Source organism: Zerene cesonia, unplaced genomic scaffold (genome assembly GCF_012273895.1).
Source record: "Zerene cesonia ecotype Mississippi unplaced genomic scaffold, Zerene_cesonia_1.1 Zces_u006, whole genome shotgun sequence".
Lineage (NCBI taxonomy): Eukaryota > Metazoa > Arthropoda > Insecta > Lepidoptera > Pieridae > Zerene > Zerene cesonia.
Window position 1 is genome coordinate 885,855 of NW_024045136.1, and position 14,154 is coordinate 900,008.

Sequence of the window (14,154 nt, forward strand, 5' to 3'; positions counted from 1 at the left end):
TAACTACGATTATATTGAACAATTTTTAATCTATGAATCATTTTGGCGCGATGCGTGGGCTAGGTATTTGAACTTGAATAATTATTGAACTGAAATAACTGCACTCTATGCTCTTTGCTCTATGATAGAACATTGAGATGGGTAATTTATGGTTATTTAAAATACATATCGAATGTAATGCTGTGACGTCTTAAAATAGTATTGATTCTAGTGTGGTTGCGCTAAACGACCTTCATAACGCTGTTTTTCAAACTGGATTTAGTAGATAGTAGATATACCAGTAATTATATATAAATACCGTAAGTAAAAGTAAAAATTAAGTTGCAATCAGAACATAACATTGTATAAATTTTAATTAATATAAAATTTTGTTGTAAGTTCTCTATGTCATTGTAACTTATTTCGAAAACAATATTGATACTGTAACTATAAAAAAGTAAAAAAAAAAAGTTATTGCATCGGCCGGGAATCGAACCCGGGCCGCCCGCGTGGCAGGCGAGCATTCTACCACTGAACCACCGATGCTCGGTATCTAACTCGAATTTAAGCATGTTACGATTATAGCAGTATATTTACATACTATAAAGTATTATTACTTTCACATTTTCCATTTATTTTTAATAAAACTTATTCATTAGGTAGGTCGTACGCTGTTTATTATTTTATACAGATTATATATAAGAGAAAGAAGAAAATATTTGTTAAAATTAGAAAAGATATTAAAAAATTTTCCATACTAACAGAATTAACCGGTTATCTTTTTTAGAAAGTAACTCAAAAACTTACATATCATATCTTTTAGGTGGACTACGAGGGCGGATTCTTAAGCCTTAAACTATTTCTGCACTCAATATCATCTAAATCGGTCCAATAGTTTCCGAGAGAGTGCGTGCAAACAACGTAACTTTCTTTTTCCTCAGCTTTTAACTATATAAGCATACATAAATTTCGGAAACTTTTCCACGAATTAAAATTGAAAAAGGATTATTGAGATAAATAGGAAGTTTCTATTAAAACAAATGAAGTTATTCGAATTGAATTTAATAGAAGTTATGTTTTTTTATTATTATTATTATTTTTTTTTTTTATGTTACAGTCGGCAATGGAGCTGGTGGGACGCCTGATAGTAAGCGCTACCACCGCCCATGAACATTTGGAGAGGCATAAGGTCCATTACAGACCTTACGCCTCTACAAATGGATTGCCGACTTTTTGGAAAGGGATTACGGAAGGATTGGCGATAGGAATAAAGGAAAGGACTGGGAAGGGTAAGGAAAAGGATATGGGCCTCCGGCTCCCCCATTCACCGAACGAAACAGCAGAATGCTATTTCACGCCGGTCTTCTGTGGGGGTGTGGTACTTCCCCGGTGCGAGCTGGCCCAATTCGTGCCGAAGCGTGCTCGACTACCACATATAAATTATGTTGAATATCTATCTTCTCATATTGAAATCAAAGATAGATCTGATTAGAAGATAATGTTTTTATATGACTAGAATATATTATAATAAATCCATTATAAAAACACATCAATTCAAAATTTCTCAGATATAAATATTATGTTAGTAAAAATATTAAGACGCACGCTACATATCTCAGTTTGTTTGTTTTTCTGAAGGAAGTCTCTGGAACCGTGATGTGACCTTGAAAATAATTTAACCAGTAAAAACCTACATGGCTATATTTTACTTCAAATCTCTTTAATCCGTCTAAACCGAGACTAAGCGGCAATAACAAAAATACGTTAATAACTTTTAATACCATAAACCTTAAAAATTCTATCCCATTAACGAATAATATCAAAGAAATTATCGGCTGTTATGAAAGTTGAAATGCATCTAAGCGTCGGCCATCTTGGTTCGTGCGACGTTGCCGCACCGCGAGGTGAGTGCTGGTCACGTCTACATGATAAGTTGTTACAAGGCATATTTTGTATCGACTACATAACAAAAACATAATATAATACGCGTCACTATTATATTAGGCCAATGTTTAAATAGAGTCGCTGCTTGATTCGGTATAAACAAATATAGTCTTTATTTTTCGATACGTTAAAGCCTGGATTAGCATATGGCTATTGATACTTTTATATTTGAGTACCAATCGAGTGAAGCCGCATGCTTTAGCTAGTTTGTAAAATTCGTATTTCTATTTCGAATACAATTAATAAATGTAATATCTTAAGCAAAGCAAAACAGTTTTTAAGTTAAATCTTTTATATACTTAAAATTTTACTACTCGACCGATTTTGAAAACCATTTATTAGAAATCTTTACCAAAAGATATAGTATCAACATAAACGTTTTATCCCAGGAAAACTAGCGCGAAAACGAACCAATAACGTGGCTAGTATTTTTTATTCAACAGTATTTTATTAATTCTACGTCTAATACTTGGCCAACCCGCACTTGGCGTGGTGCATTACGACCTGGACCCTCTTAGGAGACCCGTGTCCCAGTAGTGGGAACATATTTGGGCAGATGATGATGTCCTACAAAATCTTGCTAAATTCTAATGAATAGACGAAAATAACTTCAAATTACTACTCAAACAGACGGCGGTGCCATGACACTTTGAAAACTAAAATTTACATAATTAAACTGGCCTTTCTCATCATTCTGCGTCAACATATGATACAAATCCTTATGTTTGTAGCCCATGTGTTTCTTCAAGTTAGATATTGTAGTTTTGTATGAATATTTCTTGTCACACAATTTGCATACGGCGTCCGATTGGTCTATCTTCTGGAAATATTGCCAGATAACACTGGTCATTGTGAATAATAATCACTGTTAACTGTTAAAGCACTTCACTGCGAGTTCACCGTGAATCACGTCGAAATTATCACGGCCGCTATGTATAGTTATCGAGCGCGAACTAAAATGGCGTCTATCGTGTGTCTCTTCTAACATCGTTGCTTCTCTTTCACTCACGACGGTGACGAAATTATCCGCGCTAAGCGAGATGCGATATCTATGATTATATATCATAAAAATCACTTTATAGAAGGGTTATAATTAAAATAACATTTAAGATGTGATTGAATGACAATTTTTTATTTGGAACCTAGTTCGTCAATATTTGGAATTAGTCAAATGCATAAACTACTTTTAGCATAAAGCGACGTGTTATAAAAAGAAATGCTAAAACCTAAAAAATTATTAAAAGCAAATAGAAAACTGTGAACTCACAGTTACATTATTTAATTACGTATCACATGCACGTCTAACAACATGGCTTCGTTCGCGCCCTTGAACGTCCCTCTCGTATACGGTATAGCTGTCCCTTTCAGTCACGAAGCGTATTGCGAGGGGACATTTTAATATTGAATAACTAGCTCTCCGCCCGCGGCTTCGCCCGCGTGGTATTCGGTTATATCGCTATCATCTCTCTATTTCAACTCCTTATATAAATATAATCTATGGATGTGAATGACATTGACATTTGTTACTCGCGTTTTTTAAAATATGCAAAATGAAATGTACATTTTTCAATATTTCTGAGAGATTTTCTTAATATTTTTTTTTTTCCGTAAGAACCTTCTCCTAATAATAACAAATACAACAAAAAAAGAATTAGTGAAATCGGTCCAGCCATTCACGCGTGATGCCGTGACCAAGGAAAATGGGATTCATTTTTATATATATATAGATTAAAAAAAATATGATTTCACATTAGGCCACGTTGAAAACAGAAAATGTTTCTTTCTTTCAGCCTGTTATTTGTAGGAATCATGTATAACCAACTATTCAGTTGCTATTTTAATATCATGCTACGAATACACTAGCATAACTATTTTTTAAGTCATAGTCAGCAATGGAGCTGGTGGGTGAGGTGATGGCGCCTGATGGTAAGCGCTACCACCGCCCATGGACATTTGGAGGGGCGTAAGGTCAATTGCAGACCTTACGCCTCTACAAATGGATTGCCGACTTGAAATGGGAAAGGATTAAGAAACGATTGACGAGAGGAATGAAGGAAAGGACTGGGAAGAAGAAAGACTGGTGAGAAAAATAATATGGGCCTCCGGGTCCGCTCTCACCGTACGAAACACAATAGCATGCTATTAATTCACGCCGGTTTTCTGTGGGGGTGTGGTACTTCCCCGGTGCGAGCTGGCCTAATTCGTGCCCAACCGTGCTCGACGCCCACATAAAGAAATCCCATGCAACAGGTTCCCTATTAGAAGAATTCGTTTTAAAAAAATATATTCATCTTCATCATTCATAAATCGCGTTTAAAATCCGTTGAAAAGTTTTTAATTTCTAAATATATTCATCTTTTCAAAATCCACCCATTACCATATCAAAATAAAGTATACAACGGCCATTGAAAATTTTAATGCTTTTCAATTATTACACATCAGTATTATTTGCTTTGTAAAAAAATTGACCGCCTCCTTGGTACAGTGGTTAACGCATGAGCGTAAAACCGAGGGGTCCTGGGTTCAATTCCCGGGGACGCGCAAAAAAAAATGTCTCGGTCTGGCAGGACACAGAAGGCTGATCACCTACTTGTCCGTAAAAGCAAATCGATCAATGAAACAGATGTACATCATCTGCCCCATACCCCAGTAGGGGGCACGGGACTTCACTTACTATTTGCTTACCAAACGCAGTCGTTCTAAAACCTACATACCCGATATTTTCGGCTTGGTTTCCTTCTTGCACATAATCGAATATTCGTCCGGATGTTTCGAGCGCAAGTGACTCTTCAGGCAGGTAGTCCCGCCTCCTTTGCGGGAGAAACTCTTTGTGCACAGAATGCAAATAGCCCGTTCTTGGTTATGTGAGTCCTTCTTGAAGTAATTCCAGCACGTACTGTACGTTTGCCGCGCCATTGTCTATTGTTTTTCTATACGCCAAATGATTGATTTTATTTAGTCTGTGCTAGAAGAGAGTCTCTTATAGTGAGAGTGTTATATTAAACCTACCCTTGACTGCCAATGGTTATGGCCCTTTAAACTCGTCCTAATGTTCCTAATGTATCTAAAAAAACAAAAACAACAACAAATGGGCTATCTAACACTGAAAGAATTTTTCAAATCGGACCAGTAGTTCCTGAAGTGCGTCCAAACAAACAGAGAAACTCTTCAGCTTTATCTTCAGCTTCATTAGTATAGATTATATACAAAAAAGTACAAAACTTCGAATACATATAACTATGTGTTACAAACGCAAGCACTACCTACATGTCCAATCGGATATAATTATAACGGAAAATCCGTTTTTTTCCGTTTTTTACCGGATGCGAATAGCGCTATATCGCCGCTATAGAGTTCGGAGCCGACTGAAATTTCGCTGAAGCAAATATGGCGGGGCACCGGTTTGTCTGCTATCTCGCTCTAACTCACAGGGCTGAGATATTCTCGCCTCTCTCTATTGCAATAACGTATTAATGACAGAATCGAAATTCTGTCAATGTTTAAGATGTTTTGAATGAATGCATTCGAAATATTTGAATATCCACTACACTTCTTACATTTATAGATATATCTTATTATTAGAAAACTATTGAAATCTAATGACCACAAAATAATAAACAGGTTTCATATAATTTTTTTCGTATTATTCGCAAATACCTTACCTTAAGTGATTTACGATTAAAATGAAATTTTATAGCCATACAAGCTGCGACCCGCGGTTTCAACCGCGTAAGTCCGTATCCCGTAGGAATATCGGGATAAAAAGTTGCCTATATGTTATTCCAGTTGTCCAACTGTCTACGTATCAAATTTAATTGAATCGGTTGAGTACTTTTGCGTGAAAGAGTAACAAACACACACCTTCTTACAAATTTTCGCATTTATAATATTAGCAGGATAGTATTATAATATTAGTAGGATAGGATGAGGTTATAAACTCTTCATATTTATAAACACTTTATAACAAACTTACATTTATTAAAACAAACTATAATGAAAAATTATTAAAACTCCGCTACGGAAGAGGAAATTAAAGTTTGCTTTGATATCCGCATTCCGGATCTTCGACGACGCACCACTTTTCCATCACTGACTTCTGATTTCAAATTATAATTGTTTAAGAAAAAACCTAACCGACTTCAAATTTAAAAATTAAGGACTTTTAAACGGATATCAAACACGATTTATTCATTATATTGTTAACCCGACGTTTCGAACACTTTACAGCGAGCGTGGTCGCGGGGAGACGAGGTCTCATAATATAATGAATAAATCGCATTTAAAATCCGTTTAAGAGTCTTTAATTTCTAAATGTATAATACTCGAGTAAAATCAAACACCAGAAAATACTAACAGAATATTATGACCACAATTTGAGACACGAAAAAACAGTACGTACACTTATTAGCGACAAAACTTGTCAAACCAGCCTGTCATGCCCAATTGAGCAAGTCTTGGCGCCAAAAGAGAAACTCTTTGGAGCCAACCTTTTTCTAGAAAAAAAAAATTAACAAATTCATTATGTCATGTCAAAGTAACTGGCTGGTGGTTCATTGGTTGGTAAGCGATCACCACCGCCCATGAACATTAGCAGAGGTAGTGCCTCTGCGAATGCGCTGTCCGCCTTTAAAAGGTAAGAGATAAGGAATGGACTGGGAAGGTTGAGGAAAAGGGAATTGGCTATAGTTAAATTCTCAAACAGCGTTAGCAACCAAACTGTTTCTAGACGGATTGTAAATATTTCTGAGCGTTTGATGGAAATTTTCAACAAAATTCATTATTTGCGCGCCTTTTTTTTTCACCTGTATTTTGACCCACGTTAAGCGAACAGATTTCATTAAAACAATGTACACTTCTCTCGTGATCCGTAGGTTAGCGTATAGATAACATATAGGCAATTTTTTATCCCGATTTCCTACGGGATAGGGGCTTACGCGGGTGAAACCGCGGGACGCAGCTAATCTTCCATATATTCATTAATGCTAAAGTAGGAACTAATACATTTTTAATATAGTTTTTGAATTTAGCACTACTAAACGATTTGATACTATGACGAATTCTATTGTAAAAGCGTATACGTTGTCTCATAGATGAATTTTTTACTTTACTAAGCCGGAAAACAGGCATTTCAATTTTATGTCTGTTCCTCGTGGCTTAGATGATTATCACCTACTTTTGTATGTATATCCACGGTCATCTAACGAATAATTATCGCCCCTCGCTATACATATGTACAAATTCTTAAGAACATCACTAATTAGCTTCAGAAAGAAAGAAAGAAAGAAAGAAAGAAAGAAAGAAAGAAAGAGAAGAAAGAAAGAAAGAAACATTTATTCGGCTCCGCATGAAAATATAAAAACAATACAATTAATACACATAACACAAACCATTCATCTATATGTTTGTACGTAACCGACTCCTTTATACACAAATTTGATAAACTTGAAACGGACAGATTTAATTCATACTTTGTACACGTATCAAGGATCGGTGACAATACAATAATTTTAAGAGTTTATCTCATTATCCTGATCAGAATCGCCACGATACATTAATTCCTTACGTATGTCCATGTCTGTATGAGAGAAAGGAAGACAATTTATTGATTTTTATTTATTCATTACACTTCAACAAAAATTGTACAGGAAACTTAAAAAAATATATTAATAACAACATAAAAAAAGCAAGAGTACAATTTGTTTGGCGGCCTTATCACTCAGAAGTGATCTCTTCCAGGCAATTTAGTTGATTATATGATTAATCTTTTTAAATTACATATATCATTATTTTCAGTTGAAGACACTATGACGTCGACGAAGATTACATGAGGCTTATTATCTATTTGTCATATGATATCTGTTAATAATCTTATCGAAATAGATTACAATGCAATGTTAATGAAGCCAAAAACACACTTCTATGATAGAATCATAGAATTGTTTGAATTGCTCTTACACAGAGTATAGTTACAGAAAAAATATTATATCCTCCTCCGGACATTCTTAATCAGGCTAATAAGATACACTCTTAAAATTATTGTATTGTCAGCGATATGAAATAAATGTAACAATGTTTGAATTAAACCTGTCAAAATGGAGTCTCATGGAGACGGATACACACAAACATACAGGTGAAGCTTGTAAAAAGCGTATTTATAATGAACCCTACAGAAATTTCCATCAAAAACTATCCAATAAGTAATTAACATAATAATAGATGATTAGATAAATAGCTGATAAGTACATGTTTCATGAATAGATACATAAATGTTGAATCAAGTTAATATTAATGGCGTTGTAGAAAGTTTTACAAAACAGTCCATGTTACGAACTCCAGATGAAGCTAAAATCCATTTATAGATCGAATCAATATGTCGTCCGGGCGTGCGAGGTTGCCGCACTTACATTCAAAACAACGCGAGTCGTGATGGTGTGCTCAAAACGGCTCTAAACGGAAAACGCGTTACAACGATATATGCTTTATTGAAAGCAGATTATTTTTTACACTTTTTACACTTAAATATATTTTGTATTTACACATGAGCTATAAAGTATAGCCCGCAGCGCCAGTTCCAGCAATTACCACCCACAACTATTTTTTTATTTAATAAAAAGATGTAACTTTTATAATGATAATCACAAAACGTACCTCTCAAATGAGTGTCTATAGGATCACTGCTAACTTTACACATAGCTTTGAATATCGACAAATGCTTGTATTTTAAATGATTTTTTAAATTAGTGATAGATGTCTTATAGGAAAGTTTTTTGTTGCATGAACGACACTCACAACGCTTTTTTATTTATCCACTACTTTAAAAAATGTAGTTCCAAATTACCCCCAATTTTAGGCATTTTCAAGTATGAATGTGTTTTACAAATTATTTGATATATACAATTACAATACTAAAAACAAAGAAAGCATGCAATTTATGTATACAGATACAAGATGAAACCTTATATATAGGAAAAACGATAATCTGTAATATGCTCCATTAAGTCTTTTTTTTATGTCATAGTCGGCAATGGAGCTGGTGGGTCGCCAAATGGTAAGCGCTACCACCGTGAAATTCTAGTGTTTTGTGGCAATGTGCATAATTTTTGCGCAGAACGCTAAAAATTTACATCGATTTAGCCATTTGATTTTAACCTTTATTGCTTACACGATAAATATGATAATATAGCTATTCGATTTTAAACTTTATTACATAGGCAATGGGTCATTACTCATCGAAAAGCTGTATCTAAGGCGACTCTTACACTGATGAGAAAAACAAACGACGCAATACCCACTCGCGATCGATCCCAAATGCTAAAAAATTTCCAATAGATGATAGCTCTAATACAAAATTGTAGTTAGACAGTCTCACGAATGTTAAATCACAGATAATTAAATGCTTAAAATAAATAGCAATTTGTCAAAATACTTTATTTTTACAGCGGCTTTTTTAATCTGCTTTTTAATATAACGTGCAACTCTAGCAACATCTCCTTATTAACAACAAAACAAAAGAATCTGCACGGCAATACCAATCGTATTGGGTTAAGATAGAGAGCATTCTCCTCTAACACCGTATATCACATTCGATATTTTAAGATTGAACCGTAGCTTAAACGAAAACACGATAACACCGTCCCTTTCACGCAATATTTTGTAATATATCCCGTGAATCACACACAAAACTAAACCGTATAGCGTTTATATCAGAACACTAATTGTAAAGCACCTTTTGGCGCAAAGTATGTTCTAGAACGAATAGTAAATGTAAACAATTTATTGCGCATGGCAATAGCGCCTTAAAGACACAAGTAATAAATACCAGAATCCGGTTTACGTAATATACATGACCTATATGAATGGCGCGATGCAGACTGGCAGCGTTGTTCAATTTTAGCTTTTATGTGTCCATAACAACATCCAAATACTTTTATTTTTACGAAGATATTGCGTATTTTAACTTCACGGTGATTACCATAATTTAAAATTAAAATTCTATTGCGCAATTTTGAAAACATAATAGGGATAATAAATGGAATCTACACTTATAATCAAACAGTGAATAGATCATTTCTGTACATTAAATATTTTTTAAAGAGTGATTGCTGTGCAGCGTGACCCATAATTATTGTTAGTCATTTTTGTTGATTGTATATTTGTGTCTGCGTCAATCACGTAAAAACAACTGGGTAGAATTTGACAAAATTTTGTATGGAGATAGACCAATATAAAGTTCAATTTATAGACTACATTTTATTTGAAAAAAATGGATTTAAGTGGGTATAGAAATACAATATACATATAAGCGGGGAATAAAAAAACAAATTCAAGGAAATCATTAAATGGGTTTTGAAATGTTGTTTACATATAAAGAAAGAGGTTTTTCAAATAAACATTTTGTTGAAATAAATTGTTGCCGAGATATGAGTATCTACAGTAATAAAATAGATAAGTAGATTAAATTAAAAAATCCATCCATCTCTTGTGCTTGTATAATTTTAATTAGATGCATAATTATTATATGTTATTTATAAGTTAACGTTAATAATAGATATATTACAACTATAACTTATGAATAACTTTTATTCAGCTATCTGACCTTTTTGAGTAAAGTACCACAGTAGATCACCCAATAAATACGTTTTCAGATTTATAAACAAATCTGTATATACGGGGATTGAATAATTGTGTTCCGGATTCCAGATATGTTAAAATTCACAGTACCCAATGAGATATCGATATTTGAAACCTCAAAAGTACCGGTATCGAAACGTTAGCGAAAACCGGTTTGAAGTTTGAACCCATCGTATCCCTGCCGCTAAAGTTCCGATAAGTACCAAAATAAATTACGACTTAGATAAGTAATTGGATGGATAGAATGCAAATGTTTAAAAAGGTGTTTAAACAATTATTATTTCGTTGGACTGGGCTCTAATCTTCTCTTATTATATGCTTATAGATAATAGAGAACAAATATTTTTTTTTGTTTTTAAGAAAACTCACCTCTTAACACTTCAGGATCATTTTCCGAGGAACTAAAGTTAATGCCATGCCGTTTTAAATGTTGCCTCAAATTTCCAGTTGTTGATTTAAATGACAGCCTCGTGGAGCACAATGAGCACGTAGCAAAGCGATTTTCATTGTCTATTTCCGTTATATATCTCCATACAGGCCCATTACGGCCTTTATATGATTTCGGCTTACTATTCATCGCTAAATATAGGTTATGTTATGATACCACGCACTTATTTTACAGTTTACATATGCGAAAAACAAATTTTAATGTAAAAAAAATGAAAATAACACAAACACCCGTTCTGAAACGATAACTAAATATAATTTAAACTTTAAAGTCAAAACGTTGCGTTACGTTGCCATTGAACCGATACGTTATGGATGTGATTCAACATGGCGTCGATAGTTGTCATTTAGGGATGTTATAAAATAATGAGCGCTAAACACGAAACAACTGTATATTTTTCCACATTTCAGTATTATGTACGCGTAAATGTTGCTTCTTATAATTATTTCACTTTAAAAATAGAATTAAAAATTCTGAGATATCTCATAACTTAAAATAATTCATGGATATTAATAACATATTAAAATTTTAGTTCACGCCATCTATGAAGACTCCACGGAATTATTTACTTGCATATTTTTTGCTTATCGTTCTGCACTTTATTTAATAGATGGCAGTAATTATTTATCAACGTGTAAAGTGTAACTATTTGTTGACCCGGCAAACGCTGTTCCGCCTTACTCTTATTTTATTAGGGGGTATTAAAAATAGATGTAGGCCGATTCTCAGACCGACCCGATGTACGATATATAGATATGGTATTGGCTAGTATAGTATTATGTTATCTGTGGTATTGGTGATAATGTATTTATTTATTTATTCTTTATTGCTTTAAAATAAATTACAAATAAACTACGGATATCTACGAATCACTATATAGCGATTTCTTCTTGACAACTAGACGTACGGAGAGGATTTAGCGAGAGGAGTGGAGGGCAGAGCATAAATATAATACGAAAAATTATATAAATTGTTTCGTTAAAAAAAAAAATATGTGATACTATTAATTATGTATTTTTTGACATTTAAATTAATTCTATATCGAAACAATGAAATCTTTTGACCTTTATCGACGGCGCTGGTGTAGTTTTCATTATTGTAAAATTTGAAAAGAAAAAAAAAACACAAATTACAGTAAAACATTTAATGAAATATACGGGAGAAATTTATACTTATGTTCTACACAGACTTTTTGAAAGCCTTCGTATACGTTAAAAATACGACCATCAGTTGTTTAATACTAACTTTGCCCGCGACTATTATAATTTACTTAGGACCGCCAGTTCATACTATAATTAACGGACTATTATCGTTCATTTAGGATAACTAACTTTTTATTGTACAGAGTCATTTTTATTTTATCCTATTGGTAATAAATCAACACCCCCGCCCCTAAACGTTTATAATATAATATACATAATGAATTTTGTTCGAATTTATATATTTTATCCTACTAATATCATAAATGAGAAAGCTAGTAAGGATGTGTGTGTGTTTGATGCTCTTTCACGCGAAAAGTACTGAACCGATTGCAATGAAATTTGATACATAGCTGGACAACTGGAATACATAATAACATATTATATTTATCCCGTTATTCCTACGGGATACGGACTTGCGCGGGCGAAACCGCGTAGCGCAGTTAGTATAGTATAATTAGTAAAAGTTTGATAAGTAGAAAATGTTTGTAAGGATTATTTTTAAGAATAAAATGTCCTTGTTTTATTACACAATATTTTTTGGTAAATAAATTATTGTTTATTGTAATTTTTATTGTTTTTACCGTTCCACTGTTCAATATAAGATTTAATTCGAAGAAGAAAATTCCTTTGCGGAAAATGTACCCGCCTATAAGTGTTATTCTATGTATATTTGGCCATTTCATATATAGAAGTCCATATATAGAAGAAATTAAAATCAGACAACGCCGGTGCATGCTTAAATATAAAACTTATTAAAATTATTATCTTTACTACCATTGTAAAACTGAGCACATAGCGCATAATTAAATAATTATTTTATGAACTAGCTGTTGCCCGCAGCTTCGCTCGCGCGGTCTTTATAAATTCTCATGGTACAAACTTTCATCCCCTATTTTATCCCTTGGGGTTAGAATTTATCAAAATCCTTTCTTAGCGGATGCCTACGTCATAACATTTATCTGTATGTCAAATTTCAGCCCGATTTGTGCAGTGGTTTGGGCTGTGTGTTGATACATCACTATGTCAGTCAGTCACCTTTAATTAATTAATTATATTATGAACTAGCGCTCCGACCCGGCTTCGCTCATGGAAAATATACCTATAGTGTATGTCACCCACTCAAGATACAGTTTTCTAAACGAGAACGAATTGTTTGTGATTTTTTTGTGGGTCCAGTAATTTTTGTGCAAACACATTACAAAAATACAAAAACACGAATGTTGCCACTTCATAATAATAATTTAGTCAATGGTTACTTTTATAAAAATTCAGTATCAGGCAGAACGGATATTTTCAACTTATAACTAGGCCACGAGATCGTGTATGGTACTGTAGGTGCAGTGGTTGTGCCCGTGCTTCCTTCTTCATCCGTCTCAGAGTCGATTTCAGCTAAATTCGCGAGCGGCGCCACTTTCTTCGACATGTCTTCCGCTAGTTCTTTTGGTATTAATATCTAGAAAAAATATTTTAACATTAAAATCTAAATTAAAAACAATATATGCCATTGTTTATATGTGTGCGTGTGCGCGCGCGCGCGCGCGCGCGTGTGTGTGTGTGTGTGTGTGTGTGTGCGTGCGCGCGCGCGCGCGAGTGCGTGTATGTGCGCGTGCTTGTGTATTTTCAACCAACTTAAAAAAAATGGAGGTGGTTTTTCATCCGACTGTATTTTCTTGATTATATATACGAATGGGTGAAGCGATTTTTATGATTTTTTTTTAAAGCTGCTCCCATGTGGTCGCATCATAATTTTTTTTTTTGTTATTTCGACGGTTAATTTTTTTTTGTAAAACATTGTTCACCTGTAACCAATTATTGGTGACCGCATACGGCGTGGTGTCAGTAACCACCGCGCCCCCCACAGTGGGGGGGAGCACGGTCACACTCCGGCCGCCTTGCCGCCACGTGAAGTGCGACGAGTGTAGGACGCGGCCACTGGAAGAAGAAAAGTGA

The 14,154-nt window shown here is 34.2% G+C and overlaps 2 protein-coding genes and 1 non-coding gene across 7 annotated transcripts in view; all 3 read right to left on the reverse strand.

Annotated features, from left to right (window-relative positions):
• Window positions 1-11,324, reverse strand: part of LOC119838959 — a 19,576-nt gene extending 8,252 nt beyond the window's left edge. Inside the window, exons 1-2 of one of the 5 annotated variants that reach the window (XM_038365117.1) lie at window positions 5,191-5,281; window positions 4,638-4,853 (exon numbers count right to left, since the gene is read on the reverse strand). In XM_038365117.1, coding sequence (XP_038221045.1) covers window positions 4,638-4,839 — 202 coding nt within the window. In that variant the 5' untranslated portion in view covers window positions 4,840-4,853; window positions 5,191-5,281. Of the gene's footprint in view, window positions 1-2,604; window positions 2,890-4,637; window positions 5,168-5,190; window positions 5,282-10,923 lie in introns of those variants that run through there. The other 4 variants (XM_038365116.1, XM_038365113.1, XM_038365114.1 and 1 more) reach the window with 4 other exon arrangements.
• Trnag-gcc lies at window positions 455-525 on the reverse strand. The gene has a single exon. It is a non-coding gene; the product is annotated as a tRNA-Gly (tRNA).
• A 2,039-nt stretch (window positions 11,325-13,363) lies between the features above and the next one.
• Window positions 13,364-14,154, reverse strand: part of LOC119838958 (suppressor of fused homolog) — a 10,401-nt gene continuing 9,610 nt past the window's right edge. The window contains exons 11-12 of the mRNA XM_038365112.1: window positions 14,004-14,136; window positions 13,364-13,657 (exon numbers count right to left, since the gene is read on the reverse strand). Of these exons, the coding sequence (XP_038221040.1) occupies window positions 13,463-13,657; window positions 14,004-14,136 (328 nt within the window). The 3' untranslated portion in view covers window positions 13,364-13,462. The remainder of the gene's footprint in view (window positions 13,658-14,003; window positions 14,137-14,154) is intronic.